Genomic DNA, 18,961 nt, shown 5'->3' with positions numbered 1-18,961 from the left:
TAAATGTGACATTTTAATTTATTTTTATAAAAATATACAGAACTGATTACATTTTTATGTTGTTTCCTCCATTCTCCTGTTGCACGTGCACTTTCTGTTAGGACAATCGTGGGCCTGCACCAATACAAACTCGATATTTACGGGTTTGATTGGCAGCAGAATCAACCAATGGAAGACCGTAAACTGTTTCTATGGTTCAACCTCAGTTTAGTCTCACTGGTGGAGTTTCTGTCTGGATTAAAACCACTTAACACCTTAATTCCTTATCATTTTAATTGATATGTTTGTCAGGCACCTTTGGAACAGGCACTGCACTAGTAAAACACAAACACAAGAAATCATTTTTAAACATAGGGTAAAGTATATTTTCTTTTCATGGAAATATAAAATATAAAACACTGTATATAATTCATCACTGTTGTTTAGCAGCAGATGATGGCCAAAAAAACTTGTTTGAAAAATCTATCCAATATTGTAGGCTACAGCTAAATTAATTCATTGTAATGGCAAAACAGGCATCGATTTATAAATACCTAAAAAGAGTTAGAACGGAGTTGCCAGAATCCTCGACTGCCTGTGTAAGGAGCTTCTCCTTACATCGGTATGAGAAGTCTGCATTTTTAGAGTACAGCATTAGCAAGGATGCAGTATTTTGTAAAATGTGTCTGCATTTTGTTGAGAGAGGTGGGGAAAAGAAATTTAGACGTCATGGATATAAGGATTGGAAACACATGAACACAGCTTGTTATAAACATGAAAGCAGCAGAGCTCATCAGATAGCTAAAATACAATAACAACACAGAACGCGACAACTCCGACCATGGCACAAGCATCCATAAGCTTGTCCACACAGAGGGCCGACAAGGTGAGATAACAGAAAGAGACTGGGAGCATATAAAAGTTACACTGATATTGTGCTCATGTGCAAAGCAAGAGATACCTTAATGTGGATACCGGGAAAATGAAGGGGCAAAAAACGCCAGTAATTTCGTTGAGTTGTTTAAAGTCATTTGCAAACATAATCCAGATATACAAAACAAACTAGATGCTATCCCGAGTAATGCAAAAATGCTCAGCCATGACATCCAAAATGACTTGCTAAATGCTGCTTCTGCTCTGCTGCTACGACGCATAAAGAATGAACTGCATGGATCAGAAAGAACTTTCTAAGCCAATACTAGCTGACGAATGTAAGGACATATCAAAAAAAGCGTTGGAGGCCATGTGTTTAAGATATGTGTCCATGGGATCTGTGAAGGGAAGAGCATTAGCCTTGTGGATACAGGGAAGATAACAGCTGAGGCCAAAAAAATAATCTATGTTGTGGCACCTTTTGACTTTGACCCGAACTTGTGTGATTGGGATTTGATGGTGCTACTGTTATGGCTGGCAATAAGGCGGGTGTTCAAGCCATCCTCAGGAGCACCTTACAAAATGCAATCTAGTCCCGGCAGCTGTGGCAAGGACATCAGCTGATGCGTCAACTTTCTTCGATACTGTAAACTCCTTGCACACCTTCATGCGTGGCTCATTTCCTCGACACACAAAGAGAAATGTACCCCGATATGACGACACTGGAACTGGAACAAGGATGTGAGACGAGATGGAGTTTCAGATCGACAGCAATGAGTAAAGTGTTCACTCTTTATAACTTAATCCTTGAAGTACTGTCAGAGTATGCAGAGGAGGGAAGTCAGAGTCAAATTGATGCACAGCAGATTCATATTCAAGAAATTCATATTTCTCCTTGTACTCTTTAAAGATCTGTTCTGCAAATCAGACTTTGCAACCGAAGGCCATCAATGTATCGAAAATCTTAAACAATCACTGACATACATCCACTCCGGTGACAGCTGTAACAGTGAATTCCTGAAGACGAAAACATTTAATGAAAATTAATATTCCACTAATATTCCCGTTTACATGCAGAGAGTTTTCGGGGTTTCCTTCTGCTCCAGTGGGAACGGGAATCACAAGATCTCTGCAGGCAGTGAAGTAAACCAGCGGGGTGAAAAACATCAGTGAGCTGCTGCTTGATGTTTCTAAGTGATATTGATATGACTGATATTATAAATTTATAGTTAGTACTGAGTGTTTCGGTGCATCACACCAAGTCCTAACCATCAGTCAGGATAATAACCAAACCCCTCCGTCCCTGTTGCAGAGAAGGTGGATTTTGTTTTTCTAGCCCGCCCTGAACAGCTCTCCACTCTCCTCTCATTCCTCTCCTCTGTCCTCCTTCCTGCTCCAGTATATGTCATATTGCCTGAGCAGGGCTAAACAGGCGAGAGGGCCGTGTATCGCAAACTGCGGTAAAAACCCCAATTGAGACACATATTCCAAATGCGCTGTATACACGTCTAAAGAATGCTCCTAAAACCAGAATAACACCTACATATCCTACATGTCTTAATCGGAAAACGCTACATTCGGAATAAAGCCTAATTCGGAATATCCAAACGGATTATGTTGTTTACATGACTAGTATCAAATTCAGAATACTGTCATAGTCAGAATAACAGTGTGCATGTAAACGTACCCAATGACTTATGAGCTATATTAAACCAACTAATAGACTGCCAGCTTCATAAATTCAGCACCAGGTTCCACAATGACCCGTATGATGTGATGAAATCAGCAGCCTCATGTGACAGCAGCTTGACCAACATGACAAAAAGTCTGAATGATGCAGGAAAGCTTTTCAACATCAGTGTTTCTCCAGCACACCACAAGGAAGAGGGCGAGAAGAGAAACTTCTAAAACTCTCATTGATGTGAAGGACATATGCAACGAGGAAGTCTTCCCTTGTGGTCATTGCCTCTTAAAAGCACTGATCCCTCTACCAATGACATCATAGTGCAGTTGAGCGTGTCCTCTCCAGCGTTAAGAGAGTCGCTCTGTGAACATTTGAGAGAGATCTTACAGCGACTCTCGACTGTGATGAAATTATTAACATATTCAAAAGCAAACCCCGCCGACTACTCCTGTAGGGAGAAACACAGACAGATGCGAGATGAGAGACACAGATGAGACTTGTTGACAACAGTAATGACATAGTAAGGAATATGATCTTTTTCTCTCTTTCATTCCTTGCAGCCTATTTTCCTAGTCTGGAAAGTTATTAATATCAGCCTAAACCATGACAAAGCCTTGACAGCAATGGTTTTACAAAACTCGAAAGAAAATGTTCTAACTGCTACTGAGCTGATTTTCAAACAAGTCATTGTTTTTGTTATGTATACTACTGATGGATGCCATGGCTTGTGGCATAGGTATGATGTGTGACTCAGTTTAAGTTTGGGGTTTCAGTTCGTGAGGTGGTGTGTTTTTGTGTGTGTATGTGGGAGGGGAGCGAGTGGTAAGGGGTTTAGAGCGTGTGAGTGTGGTTCATGGTTTGTTAGCCTACACTGAGCCTAGTTTTCTCCTGTTGTTTATGAGATTTTTTATTGAGAAAATCAAAAGTCAAAGCAAAAAACGAGTCAATGTGTCTGTGAGAACTGTAAATAAATATGTCACCTGTAATTAAAGGATTTGTATTTTTTGTGTGTGTTTTTATTGAGGCTCTCGCTCAGCGTTCTATGTTGGCTATAATAACACGTCAGTTTCCAGGTGTGTAGAATACAGACGCAGTTGCTGTCTAATTTCATAGCTGCAAATGCATTTCCTATTGAGACTACAAGAACCTTGAAAACAATGTAAACAAGACAGGAAGTAGAGCTGAAAATTCCTGCCTGACTTCTCTGACTGTTTCTATATTGCCTTAAAAGCATAAACCATTTCTGTTAAGACAAACTTATGAACTGACTGCAGAGTGTGCCGCTCTCTCTCTTGTTAAAAGTCAATCTAGCTCACCCTTCAGTCAATCTCTCGCTCTCTCTGCAATCAACTTAAACAAATAATAATGCAGCCAGATCATCAAAACAACATGGTATTTCCTTAAATTCAACTCAGAAGATGTCAGTGTTCTAAATGAATGGATGTGTTGGTCTACACAATCCACAGCAAAAAATAAACATGATAGATAAGATACTACGTTTCATTTTTGCACGATTTGAGCAATATACCCGCCACTTGTAATAAATAATAACTGTTGCGGATAAATATTGCGCCATCTCGGTGTTGAAAATGTTTTAGAAAAAGACTGTGTCATAATCAACCAGATGCACTAGTCGCCTTCCACAGCACAATATCAGTCATTCCTGTTTTAGCAAGCCTACAAGTTGGAAAGGAAGGCAAACAGTATAAACTTCTGTAGTTAAAAGGCCCAGCCAAAATTACTTTGGCCCATCCAAAATTGAAATTCTGGCGCCGTGCCTGCGTAACAGTCTTTTTAGTGCCAAAGTCCCTCCTTTTGTTACTATACTTCCACCGCAGCTCAACAGGGAAACACTGTCCGAGGAAACACAAAGAGGGAATTTTATGCTAAAAGACTGTAAATGTGGCAGATATCCACTTGATATGACTAACTCAGACTGCTGAAGCCTCATATAAGATTCATAAACTTTTAAATGCATTTTTGCAGTGGACACACTGTGGATTTTGGCCCCCATCACTTATATTGAAAGAGCATTTGAAGGGGATCTTTTAATAGCTGGTATGAACAGGAGGAATGACCACAGTGAGGAAAACCTCTTTCAGTGTTCATATGGACACCTGACTGTTGAAAAATTGAAAAACTTGAAAAATGATGAACATATCCTTTAAGATCATACCAATTCAGAATTACACAAACAACAACAGCTCAAATGCAACTACTCTAAAGTGGCGTAAACCAACCTTGTACCTCTTGTCCAAGTCTACTTCTCTACCAAGCAGTAAAAGGAGAAGTTAATGCACTGATGTAACAACTTCAAATTTCTAGAGGATAATGACTCCATTTCCTGTGCGTGTGTTTTGGTTATCATCAAGACACACGCTGGCAAGCATATTATCTGCATAACTCTAAACTCATACAAGATAGCAACAGTCTTTCATCTCAGTATAATCCCTTCTCTTTCTAAATCTAACTTAACCCTTAAGTAGATTCTGGATCTTCATTGAGAAAGATGATGATGGAAATGTTAGTATAGCTCTATTTCATCATTGATAACCTCTTTCAATTAGTGGAGGCTTCTTGTGATGCGGCACTAGTGAAATTATATTGCTCTGATGATTTCTGAAAGTGAATATTCGCCCACGCGAAAAAGTATTTTACTCATCTTTTAAGCCCACATCCTAATTGTCCTCACGCTGTCACCAAAGTAGTTGTTTTTGTACTCAATTTTAATAGCATCCTCCCCTTATCTCAACACCAAAACTGTATTTTTCATACTTGCCTTAGCTGAGCATATTGTACTGAGCTCAATAACTTCAAACCTTTAGATGACAGCAACTCAATCTCACTTGGTCTATCTAGTGCTGAATAAATCTGAATAAGGCCAATAATAGATGCAATTTTTCTTCCAGACAGCTAATGGTGCTCTAAAGAATATTTATCTACATTAATTTTGAAAAATGGCAGTTTCTCCAGAGTGACAAAACAGACTGAAAAGTCACAGAACTCACTCTACACACACACACTTGGCCACGAAAGAAGACAATATTGCAATTTTCTCTCTTCATTTCAATAAAAATGTATTGTACGTTGCCCATTGCATGTCATGGGGGAAGCTGTTTATGAAAGCTAACTTTTTTCATACCTATCTGTCCTTCATCCTATGTAGACCAGCAAACCTGTTGCCAATGCAGCTCAAGGTAAACTCAGCTACCTTAAAAAACAACAACAAAAAAAAACTCAAAGGAATAATGATAAAATAGAATAACTGAAAGATGTTTGTCTCACCAACGCAGTTGTTGATGAGCAGGGGGGAGCTGGCATTGGCCAAGGTCTGCAGCAACAGAATACACACCCTGTCCCTGATGGCAACGGGCAGGGACTGGACTGCCGAGCCCCCAGCTGTCCTGAACAGCTTGAGCCACACACAGAGGACTGAAGCCTTCAGCCCTTCATCTGGGTACAGCAAGGCTGAGCACAGGTGTTCCAGCAAGGGCACTGGTGGACAGGGATGGGAGACAGATGAGTAAACACATGTACAGACAGAGGATTGAGACAGAATAAAAGAAGAGGATACATACTGTACTGTACACGCAACAGCACGACTCCTCACTGGCACCAAAAAGAGAGACCACATCACCCCTGTACTGGCCTCCCTCCACTGCTTACCCATGAAATATAGGATTGATTTTAAGATTCTTTTATTTGTTTTCAAAGCTCTGAATAGTTTGGCACCAGCCTACATCTCTGATCTATCCTCAGTCCATATTCTACACCCAGACCCCTCAGATCCTCTGATCAGATACTTCTCTCTCTTCAACGTTCCCAGTCAAAATCAAAAGGTGAGCCAGCTTTTTTCATTGCTGCCCCCGGACAGTGGAACAGTTTGCCCCTCACTGTCAGATCTTCCCCATCTATCACCACTTTTAAATCCCAGCTAAAGAGCCATCTTTATAGAATCGCTTTTGAGTCCCTCCAAATTTTAATTTTATAGCATATTGAGATTGTTAATTTTCTCTATTACAATTTATGTATATTAATTTTGTTTTGTTTTAGTTCTTCAAATGTATTTTTATATTTTTCTGTGGAGCACTCTGATGTTTTTAAATGTGCTCTATAAATAAATTTGACTTGACATGATCATGTGGGGAAACTGGGTAGGTGCAACCACAGCAAATAAATATCTTTCACATTTGAATACAAGTGTGTTTGATCTAACCAAAGATACTCAGAGGAGAGCTGCAGGTTATATATATATACATATATACACACACACACATATATATATATATATTGCATGAGAAGACTAGATAAACAGACCACAATGAGAGCAACGAGATGTCAACATGGAAGAGGAGCAAACCACTGGGAACAAAGTGCAGCTAAGTTTTACCTCAACAACCTCTTTGGATATGACAGACAATAGTAGAATCAACATTGGAGGAAATGTTGCCATGAAGATGAAAGGATTGGAGATGTGTTATTGGGAAGGGAGCACAGTAAAATGGCAGGTGGGAGAGAGAATGAGTAGAGGTAAAAAATTACATGCAGTAGGAGTAGGATAGGAGGCTCTTCTATGAACACATCAGGCAGGAGTTAGATACTCCCAGGTACGCTGTCTGACGAGAGAGAAAATGACACAGATTCGCAAGAAGGGTAAAAGAGAGAAAGACAGAGGACAGGGAGACACACATGGAGAGAGTGATGGTGCCAAAGAGAGAAATAAGAACCGACAGGTGGAGGCAGAAAGGCTGAGTTAGTGAAAGAGGGAAAGCCAGAGGGTGAAGGAGTAAAAGACAGATAGAGGCAGGCAGAGCCATGCACATATTCAGAGTCACAGAGGGGGAGAGAGAGAGACAGAAGCAGAAAAAGATGAGGAGAGAGAAGAATTACAGACACATACACAGACTGAAATAAATTTTGCATACAGTATTTCTGTGCCTTTACAGTACTCCACCATACACCGTAGAAAACATAGAATTAGTCTCTGTAGCATTGCTTGAGATGCCCAAACGCTGTACTAATCAAATGTAAATAGTTACAGTCAGACTGCCAGAAAACATGCATCCAATCATATAGCACTAGAGGCCTTAACATCTTCAAAATAAAAAAGAGGTGACATGGAAATCATATGGAAAAAATCCATTGACTTTGTTTTTTTTTTTTTTGGAGAAGTTTGATGTTGCAAAGCAGCTTCAATATAATGGAAGTTTCTTCATCTATTTGCCGTTAGAAGAACTGTAGCTCTTTTCACAGGTGAATTTACAGAGGACTTTAAAGTGAAGTATATTACTTGCAGAATAAATGATAAAATAAATGCTGTTTCATCCATGTGTAAATGTAAATAACTCAATGAAATCATAAAAAGCGTTAAAATCACTGTGATATTGGCAACCATGTATATTTCTAATTTTGTATCTCGAAAATGATCAAGAGTAAAAAATGATATAGTGAATGAAAGCAGGAGCAGCGAAAAAATGTGTCTGTGTCCATCAAACTGTCCATCTACTGTTGCTAAGTTCAACTTTTTTACAACTTCCTGCACATGGCTACACCCACAGAATACAGACCAAGTCAATTATTGGAAAAAGTCAAAGGACAGGCCAGTAGTGATGCACTACAGTTTTATACCAGGGTGAATATACTGGCACAGTAGGGGAAAATTAATCAAGTAGAGTGCAACAAGTATGAAAAAAACAGTTTCGTATGATCATGTAAATTGAAACAATTCTGAAAAAAAAGGGGTACACATGATGAAGGTGAGTCATAGACAGAGAGAGACAGAAGTGGCCAGAGAGATGAAAGAGAAGCAAGCAAGTAGGCTATGAAGGAGCGACTGTGAGAACACAGGGATAAACAGTGTTAAAGTGCAGGGCAGCGCTGGAGGTGAAAGGAGACAGAGGAACAGAGACTCAGTGAGTATAGAAGAGAAAAAAAGGATGACAGAGTAGGACAGCCAAGCCCAAGCTCAGCTGCTCTGTGAAGCAGATCAAAACCCATGTGAGGCAGGAGAGGCTCCCAGACATGTTTGATTAAACCGAAATATATGAGGCGGCCGAGATGAGAGCCAGGCATAAAGAGAGAGGGAGAGAGCGAAGAAAGGAGAGGGGAGGAGGGAGATAAGACAGACAGAGGAGGGAAATGAAAAGAACACAAGGAGAAAAAGAGAGAATGGGATGGGGAGTTTGCAATATAAGAGCGGGGAAGGATGGGTGGAAAATAAAAAGCTTCACTGTTGTTTAACAAAACGTTCTATGATGCACACATACCAACACAGACACAGACGCACAGAGAACTGACACAAAAAAAAAAGAGTTAACTATTTATTCTTTGACAGAGAAAACCAAAGGTTCATTTCTGTTTGCTTTGTTTATGGTTTTGCAGCCGCGCTGTGATGCTGTGCACTCTGAACTACGACTCTGTTCCTTCTGTGATCTTTTTACAGTGTTTCTCTGTTGTTTTGCACCCACTGCCTCACCCTGCTTCACTAAATCCCTCTCTATTTACCTCTAATGCTTTATACACTTCCAGTTTCCACTGTTCCCACATACAAAATTTACTAGTTTGAGCCAGCCAAATGAATCCCACCCAAGCCAAAAATATATGTATATACATATATACCTTCAAATGTCTGCAGAGATTAATATTTGAAAGTGCAGACTGAACCTGAAAATGGTGAATTAATGTGTACATTAATGTGTAGAAATCATGTCCTTAACCACTTTAATGATGGATTCAATGTCACCACCTGAAAGAAACACTGCAGCGTGTACCTTTGTCCTTCTCTTCTCTTATCTACCTTGTTATCTTTGTCTATCTTCCTATTTCCCTATCTCATTAATGCTTTATCTTCCCTCCTTGCTTCTTTTTTCCTGTATCCACTCCTCAGTTAGTACCTGAGGGAGTAAGACACCCACAATGCAAAAATGAGAGAGGGAGAGTGAAAAGAGAGACAGAGACAGACAGAAAGAGAGCGATTAAAAGAGAGAGAGAGAGAGAGATTCAGGCAGAGAAAAGCGAAGGGGTGACAAAAACAGAGTGGTTAATCAGTTAGATAGACAGGCAGACAGCGAGTCAGAGAGAGAGAGAGAGAGAGAGAGAGAGAGAGAGAAACGTGTTGGGTGCTCTGGGCTCGTGTTGTCATTGCGGTGCTGTTGTCGTTAGTCCAAACAGCCCCACGGAGACATGTTGAGTGACAGGCCACAGACAGGCACACACAGTCAATAGTGGCAGCCTGCATCTTGCATCAGCATCGCAACCACCCACCACTACCTGGGGCTGCTCAGGGGAGCTTGTAAAACCCATGAAAATACATGGGGAGGTGGACACACGGAGCATAGTAAAATAACTACGAAGCCTGCTTATTTGACAATAGGCTCACATTCACTCTTGCCTGTAACAAGCATTCAGGCATTACACAAAAATAGTACAACACACACACACACACACACACGCTTGGAGCTGATTAACAGTGCCCATTAAACAGAGTGGAGTAATGGTTCAGCGAGTACAGACATCATACAGTTGGTTGTAGCAGAGATTAAATCTGTGCAGTTTTGTCTGGGAGGGGTGTTGAGGTGCATTATTGTTCTGCAACACAACACTGCATCTGCAGAACTGTATACAGTATATACATACAGTATATCTATGTATATGGGGAATTACAGGGGAAAGGCTGGATGAACTAGTGTTTGTAGCTTTTTTATTTTCAGCATGATCTGGCATAGAATTGGCTATGCAGACAGAATTTCAAGTATGGACACAGCATGTTTATCTCAGTGCAGCTGGAGCATAATTGAAAAGGTCATAACTGTGACAGAGATTGAATTGAGAAAATTCAGAGGAAGGGATATGAAAAATACAGTTTTGTGACTTTTTCATATCTCTCTGAAGTAGAGAGAGTGTAATAGGGTGCAGCATGGGGAATACTATTTCAAAGGTGGACACAGTACAACTATTTCCTTGCATTCGGGAGATAATTGAAAAGGTCAAAATTGGATGTTACAATATGCGTGTCCAGAGAGAACGGGGAATGCTCAAATTTGAATATCCTTTCATCTTTCTTTTCCATTTAAGGTGAACTTTAAAATTGCTAGAATATTCCCAGATCTCAGCTTCTGAGATGAACTGTCTGTATCGCTTTAATTTTTAATTCAATTTTTTTCAGATGGCTCAATGAAGACAGACATGAGAGATGTGGCAGCATGATGAGCCATCTGAGATCTGACCTGACCTGATCCTGTCTCACTTGCATTTTTAAAACAGAACCACATCAACCTGAGTCAAAGTTTCTCTTGTGGATACTCTATTCACCTCCAAAGGAGAATCTGTCTCTTTTCTTGAAGGTCAGAGGTCAGGTTCTGCTGCTGAGCAGCAATCTTACTGCTGATAAGAATTCAGCTTCATGCTCAAGGAAACTTCAGCAGGGAAACATTAGTTTGAACCTAAGTCTTCAGTTCAAAAGCAATCTCCCCACTTAATACATCACCTTTTTATCCAGTATTAAGAAAATGTTCAAATATTTATAAGTACATTTTGTGCACCTATGTGAGTATTAAGAGTTAAGCAAGGCTAAGAGTCTACAGCCATGCTAGAGACTCAGTGAGGCCTACTTAAGCTCAGAAGTGCTTTGAGCTAAGTGCTAACATCAGCATGCTAACATTCTCACAATGACCATGCTAGCATCATTTTAGTTTAGCATGTTAGAATACTAACATTTGCTAATTAGCACTAAACACAAAGTACAGTTGAGGGTGATGGGAATGTCATTAGTTTTGAAGGTATTTAGTCATAAACTAAATTATTGGACAAAGTGAGGGGATCAAAAATACAACAATTCATCCTGTACCAAATGTCACTGCAACCCACCCAGTAGTTGTTGACATGCGTTAATAACCAAAAATGTAGGGACTTTCATTCTGAAACACAAATGTCAACCTCATGGTGGCGCTAGAGAAAAAGTCAAGGGAACACCAAAGTCAGTAGGATTAATCTTCTGAAACATGACTGTAAAAAATTTCATGGCAATCTGTCTGATAGATTTAGAGTTATTTCAGTCTGGACCAAAGTGGTGAACTAACCTAGCAACCAGTCAACAGGCCAGCATTGTAAATCCCTAGAGACATGCTGCAAGTATGGCTAAAGAGGCTAATTTGAAGTTAACTCCTTGTAGGTCAACAGACAGCCTTCTTAGGACTGAGGACTTGAGGACTGTCTGTTTTTTCCATTTTGAAAAAAAGAGAAACAGATAAATGCAAATTAGAGATATTACCTTCGCTCCAGCAAAGCAATGATGACACCAAAGTTGAATTTTATATTTTAAAACAGCAATTACTGGTGCATCATATGTTGATATGGACAGTAAGTGCTAGTAATGACCACAAAAACATGAAAATACACATTAAAACACGCTGCTGTTTCCCCTTGTGGACCAGGGCCTGTATTACTGAGATGTAATTGGGTGTCTGTTGCAGGGTCTCACCGAACTGAGTCACCAGGCTATGGGCCACGTTGGGGGCTGCTTCCACCAGGCTCCCCAGGAAGTTGAACGTGGGCAGGAAACCCTTCACACTGAGCTGGTCACTCAGCTAGACAGAGAATGCACAACATTGAAATCAATAACAATGGACATAAAACAATGTAATGGAACTTGTCTGGATGAAAAAGGCACAGAAAAACACAATGAAAAGCTTTATATCACATTACTCTATGGCACAAGATCAAGAAGATTTCAGATACGCTACAAAGAGACTTTCAATGATATCACAGGCAATAATGAGAAAGTAATAAATAAAGAGAACTCAGAAAGAAGATAAAATAGACAACACTCTAACTAATACTCCAGAGCCTCTTATATAATTCATTCTTTTTCTGAACTCAGATAACAACCTTGCTTCTTTTTCCAACGCTCACTGCAATAAAAATCTGTATTCACAACAGGTTGTTTTTCTTAAAAAAAAAAAAAACCTTCTAATCAGGCTCTATTCTAGTCATTTAAATGAAACCTGTCTGCACCACTACCTGGTGTTCTACCTCTCTGTCATCATCAGTATAAACAGCTTTACTATTTTCCACCTGCAGTGCCGGCTGCTGAATGAGGCTTTTCCACTACTGCCTCCCCCCAAAGGTGAAACAACAGCAGAAAAGAGGGAGACGAGCACACGGTCTGTTTACTAAACAACTGCGGGAGAATACGTTGTTGGTTATACAAGTGCTGTTAAATATTTTAAGATGTTGAGCATGTTATTGTGCTTGCATGTGTAGATGAGCAGATGTGTCTCTCTCTACAGTATATGTCTGTAAATGTGTTTGCCTCACCTGTTTGTGTATCTCATCCAAAACAAAGTGAAATGACAGCTCGCTCTGGAGCTCTAAAAGCAGCTGAACCAGAACTGACACACACACACAGGCACACCAAACAAAAAAACATGGAGAAACATTCATTAAATAGACATTACAGCAAAGTACAGTTTCCTAAATTGTGAGGAAAAAGAAAATAACAGTTCAGGGTTTTTATTAATTCAATATTAATAGGTTAAAGTTGTAACTTTTTTAATTACTTGTGAGCGGCAGTGACAGCGTGTGGTACCTTAATGATTCTTGGATTAATACCATTGTATGTTACTAATATGCATGTCAAATCATGCTAGCAATTAGGGCTGAAATGATTGATCAATTGTTTAGTCAATCAACATCTTGATCAATTAATCAGTTAGATGTAGAAGTCATATTTTTAAGTAAAAATCATGCTCATAAACAGAATATCTTTGGGTCTTAAGCAATTTGAAGATGTCAGCTTGGGCTCAGGTCAACCGTGGTGAACATTTTATCATCTGACATTTTGTGTGACCAATCAAGATGAATTGATAGTGAGAGTAATCATTAGTTGCAGCCCTTCAACAACTACATTAAACCTTTTCTCACATCAGCTAAGCAGTTGTGTAGAGTAGCCAACTTAATATTGGCTGCTTAGTTGATGTGAGGAAAAAGTCTGGGACATTCTTGGCTTTCTTTCTCCTCTCACATACAGATATTATGACTGCATTATTTATAGGGCTCAAATGAGTTTCAAAATGTGTTCTCCTCACATTCTCTGAGCAGAGAGCAATAGCGGTGTCAAATTTAAAGCACTCTACCAACTATTACAGCAAAGTGGTCCCTACGGCATTTTTAAGACAGCTAGCATAAAATCATTGTCATTTGCATTTACCAAAACATTTTGCATTTTAAAAGACTCTGCTGATGTGAGACAAATCTGTCTGAGCACTAAAAACTGTTAGTTTGCAGAGGAGCCAACATTAAGACATGATATGGAAAAATCTGCATATGGCAGCCTAAAATGATCATTAAATACAAAGAGGGACTGGTACTTCAGTGCAGCAGTGAAAGACTATCAACATGTGAAATGGAGTCAAAGATTAAAAAAATGTTACATTTAGAAACCGATACTGTGGAGTCAATGCAGGATCACTGTACAGTAGTTACCAGCATCATCAGAGTCAAACAGAGAGTTATTGTGTAAGTGTCTTTGAGAAAAGAGTGTCTCACAGCCTGTGTGTGTGTGTGTGTGTGCCCTCTCACACTGTCTGCATAATAACAACTGCATAGAAAGTCTGTGTCTAGGTCTGTGTGAGTGTAACGTGAGCAGGGTGTGTGAGTGTGTACATATGCACACTAGCACACACAATCCAAAGAACAAAGAGGCATCTCTCACCTTGGTCAACCTTTTCCAGAGTGGCTGGGTCCTCAACAGTCTGAAGCATCCCTGGGGACAGAACAGTAATGACAGGCCGGATTTAAAAAGCGTACTTCACAAACTCATTGCGATGTACAGCGGCCTCATGGAGGGATAAAAGAAAAAGAAAGCTAGACAATGAATATTCAAACATGAAAAGGGGACAAACTAAGTAACAAAGTATGGTCGCTTTACAAAACGGAGGATAAAAGGTACAAAGATATAAAATGGGGATTTATGTTTTGAAGTGTTGAAATCTAATTAATCATATTGTATAAGTTGTACTCACAGGGAGCCTGCGTGGCATGAAACAAGCCTGTAAGAAATGATACCAATTCTACGGCTGTATCTCTAAAAACTTCTGTACAAACAAGTGTAAAAACACAACAGGCCTCATGCAAAAATGTTTTCATATTCTTATCTTAAATCTCTCTCACACTTTTTGTGTGGTTTGCTCGAACAAGTGTTTCAAGTCAGAGTCAACACACTCCTAACTGGGAAACCTACAGTAATTTGCTCGTTTCAGCCTGTTGAATGCCATCTGCTCATGAGGAGGTGCACATTTGTGAGATTTCATCATTAGTCTAATCAGCCCCTAAAATATTACCAAAGAAGAACTTCACATAGTGGGGCTTCAAGTCGGGCTGTCAGAAATCAATAGGAAAATTTAGATGCGCCAGTTGTCATATCAAAGGACCCAAAAAATTATAAAATATCAAGACAGCTGCAGTGCTGTAAGCTGACAGAAATAAAGATGGAATACACAGTCCAATGCTAAAGTGGTCTGCGACTAATATGCGAGGCAGTCAAGGGGGATGTAACAGTCACAGAGATACTAGATGAGGGAATATCATATCCCACAGTAGGTGATGTTACACTGACAGGTGCAACAGAAGATGATACTGGACAGGGAACCACATAAAGATCCTGAAGCAGCTGTCAGAGTGACAGAATGTTCCTGTAACTTCTGAAATAAAAATCATACAATCTAAAAAACCTCTGTAAATTGGCAAATCATAATGATGATAATGTGGTGAAAGGAATATTCACTTTACATTATTTTTTTCTTTATTATATATTTTATTTTAATATTATATTTCAAGTCAAGTCAATTTTATTTGTATATTCGCCCAATATCACAAATCACAAATTTGCCTCAGGGGGCTTTACAGTCTGTACAGCAATACAACATCCTCTGTCCTCAGACCCCTGATCTGAATAAGGAAAAACTCCCTTAAAGACCCCTTTAAACAGGGGGAAAAGGTTTAGATTAAAGCATTTTGATTTCAGGTTTCATCGGTTCATGACTTATATTGAGGGCAGAACTAATGAATTTCATTCATACCTAAGAGAAAAATGTTTTAAGTACGAAAAAATTGGTGAATGCCAATAAATCATTTGTATGTGCAACATAAAATCAAATCTGCTCGTACGAATGGTTCTTGCACGAGGCCCAATATGTATTAGGAGGATGAAAGGGCATATTTTATATTGTATTTCACCCTCATTGGCACATAGTGAATTTCATTCCAGCAGACCATCCCACAAGCTCTGTAATGGCTCTTTTAATGGCAGAGCTTTTACCGGCTTACCATTTTAACACGTACCCTCTTATTGCACTAATTTGATTAGAGCTCTAATGGTGTAGGCCTGACACTTTATGCTGCAATAACCCAGTGAAATTTATCCAGTGAGGAAGAAGTCTATGCAATATGTGCTGATGATGCAGTAACATAAATATACACTGTGGTCAATATATAGCAGTGATAAAGTGTAAGAATTTTATAAACTAACTCACCAGTGCTGTCTGCCTGTCCTCCTCACAACATCTCCTTTAAAAGCCATAGTAATTCACTGTAGTGTAGATAATGTATTGGCCATGACAGAAAAGCATTAACCACAATACAGGGCTAATAGAACTACTTTCCCCGTACATGAGCATGATTTCACAGGGTCACTGGCTTCGCTAGGTGGTTGTCATAATTTTGATGACTTTATATACATCCATGATAGAGGGTGAGTGTGGTACCAATTAACTGACTGCTTTAATAAGTCAGTCAGCTACAAACAGAACAAGCACAAATAATGATAGTCATGTTTTTTTCCTGCAACTCAGTCTTTAGGCTGTCTAACTTCTAAAACAATAATAGAACAGACAGAAACAAAACTCCCACTTTACTATAAACCATACCAACGATTGTTATTTGGTTGATTAGTTGAATAATTCAATTATGCAATAAAAATAGAATTTCACCTCAGGTTTTAATGCAGCTGTCGGCTGCACATCAACTACTCTATGTTTAAATTTGAGATACTGCATATAGACTGTATATATAGCCTTCCTTGCTAAACCTTTCGTCACATCCTAGTCTCATGCTGTAAGTGACACTTTTTCTCACCCAGTAGGGAAGCTGTGAAACGCAGCGAGACTCTGTGGTCCTGTCGGAGCAGTTCTCTCAAGGCCCCCGGGGAACACTTCAGCAGCCCACTGATGCCAGACAAGGCAAAAGACTTCCTCACTGACTGTACAACGGAGGCAGAAGCAGAGAGATATGGGACTGTAAATAGCCTGTACATCAAGGGAGATTAACGGGACAATGCATCTAACACAAGTATCCTCTGGTTATTACTAAAAAAGGAAATGCTGAAGAATTAAACATACCTAAAGCTTAACATACATCATTCAAACAAGTAAACGTTTAGCAGTAGAATGATTCATTGTGGTTGGAGAAAAGCTTTCTATGAAAATAGGATGTAACAACTACATCACACATTACTCACTGCAATATCGTCACTCTCCAGCATTTCAATGACACAGGCCACACACAGGAGCAGTCCGCCCCCCTCTGCAGGCCCCAGGCGGCCGCTCCATTTTGGGTCATGTCTGAAGTGGGTCTTGTCATAAATGATATCCACACTCGTCATTTTGATCGTTTCACCTTTAAAAAAAACGCAGGCCATGGCCTATTAAGTTGCAATTTAGAAAAATGCAACTGAGGCGGGTGAATTAAACTCCTCAATAACAAACATTAAGTGGAAGTTTTCTTCTTTTACAATTACCTAACTATTGAGAATGCATTACATGACATACTTTTAGTCAACTAGGTAACCACTAAACTAGTAAATTGTGTAACGTTAGCTAATGAAAATCCATGCTAGGTTAGCTCATAGCAGTGAATTAAATAGTTCGCTAGCTAGCTCACGTTAGCTATACAGTTCATACACAGCTTGACTAATTCTTGCCCTCCAACTTGTCATCCTCCTCAATAACAGACATTACGTGGCACTGTTTTCTTCTTTTAAAATTACCCAACTATTGAGAATGCATTACATTACATAGCTTTAGTCAACTAACTTAGGTAACCACTAAACTAGTAAATTATGTGACGTTAGCTAATGAAAATCTACGCTAGGTTAGCTCCACAGGGTGTTGCGCATTTTTTTAATCACCCCAATCTTTTAACAATCTTTATGTTTTCGTTACTTTAGAATGAGCCCTTCATCTTTAAATAGGGAGCGGGTCCATGGATGTATTGAGTGCTCAATATACATCCATGAGCGGGTCGTCTTCCACGGAGCCCGCCCCCACCATGTTGCACCGCCATGTTCCTACAGTAGCCCAGAACGGACAAACTACACAGTGGCTCTAGAGGGAGCCTTTCGCGTTTTTTGCGAGTTTCGCGGCCACCGTATGTTCTCCTACACGTTTGAAAGGGAGGGGTGAGGGCGAGTGGTTACAATCTGAACCTCACCGCTAGATGCCACTAAACTTTACGGAACGATAAAAGCACACATGAGTCATGAGTACTGATAACATTTTTAACACAAAATAAAGCCGGATAAGTATTTTAAAATAAAACAGAAATTGCAAAAAATATATATGAAGGCAATTCAATTAATTAGTCCACTAGGTTTCTTCAAATAACTTCTAAGAATATCTTACATAGAGCATTTTCTTTTTTTATTGTTTGTTATGCCAAGAGAATTAAGTGAAGTGAGGGGAAAAAGATAAAAATTAACAACATATTTTAGAGACTTGTTATCGTTATTCATAGCAACAATAATACCTTGAAGGGTAAATTAGTGAGAAGCAATACCAGCACTGAAAATATCTGAGTTTAAACCACACCAATATATTTTTATAAGTTTATTATTACATTTCTTATCATATATGTTTGTGCCATTCATAAGCAATAAAGATGGTGCATCTGGGACGCCACTAAAATAGAGTAACAGGGGACATGTAATTATAAGAAATGTAAAATAAAAGAGAGACTGCCTTTTTATCAATGTGTATATTATGTTAACTACTGTTGCCAGTGATTGGGGCACATGCTGATGCTATTTCATATGCCTTTTAAAACTTATAATGCAAATTTTTGCCTTTCCATCACATTTACACTTTTTTCACTTGTATTACCTGGACAGCTTTTTAGCTCCAACGTTTCTTCTTGGCTTGTTGTTCTACAGTGAAGCTCAGTTATTTATGCATTAGTGCTATCAAAGTTTATATCAAAGTCTATAAAGATAAAGGGTAGGATGATAACATATTTTTGAGCAAAAGTTATAAATGATCATCCTCAAAATGATGTATCAGCATCAATTTATCCTCCAAGGACTGTCATTGCTGAATAATATGCTGTGAGGGTGTAGCGGGATGCATGAGTTTGTTTTGCAGTATCATTTAACAGTGA

General features: G+C 39.2%; 1 protein-coding gene across 5 annotated transcripts in view; it reads right to left on the bottom strand.

The window, feature by feature from the left end:
* LOC121883972 (meiosis inhibitor protein 1) overlaps positions 1–17,895 on the bottom strand; it is a 61,089-nt gene extending 43,194 nt beyond the window's left edge. For 2 of the 5 annotated variants that reach the window (XM_042392425.1, XM_042392428.1), the window contains exons 1-7: positions 17,511–17,703; positions 17,049–17,206; positions 16,667–16,790; positions 14,247–14,297; positions 12,851–12,924; positions 12,015–12,120; positions 5,822–6,031 (exon numbers count right to left, since the gene is read on the bottom strand). In XM_042392425.1, the coding sequence (XP_042248359.1) occupies positions 5,822–6,031; positions 12,015–12,120; positions 12,851–12,924; positions 14,247–14,297; positions 16,667–16,790; positions 17,049–17,206; positions 17,511–17,544 (757 nt within the window). In that variant the 5' untranslated portion in view covers positions 17,545–17,703. Of the gene's footprint in view, positions 1–5,821; positions 6,032–12,014; positions 12,121–12,850; positions 12,925–14,246; positions 14,298–16,666; positions 16,791–17,048; positions 17,207–17,510; positions 17,705–17,751 lie in introns of those variants that run through there. The other 3 variants (XM_042392426.1, XM_042392429.1, XM_042392427.1) reach the window with 3 other exon arrangements.
* Positions 17,896–18,961: the final 1,066 nt, after the last annotated feature.

The sequence above is a fragment of the Thunnus maccoyii genome, chromosome 18 (assembly GCF_910596095.1).
Source record: "Thunnus maccoyii chromosome 18, fThuMac1.1, whole genome shotgun sequence".
Taxonomy (NCBI): Eukaryota; Metazoa; Chordata; class Actinopteri; order Scombriformes; family Scombridae; genus Thunnus; species Thunnus maccoyii.
This window is presented reverse-complemented; position numbering and strand designations above follow the sequence as displayed.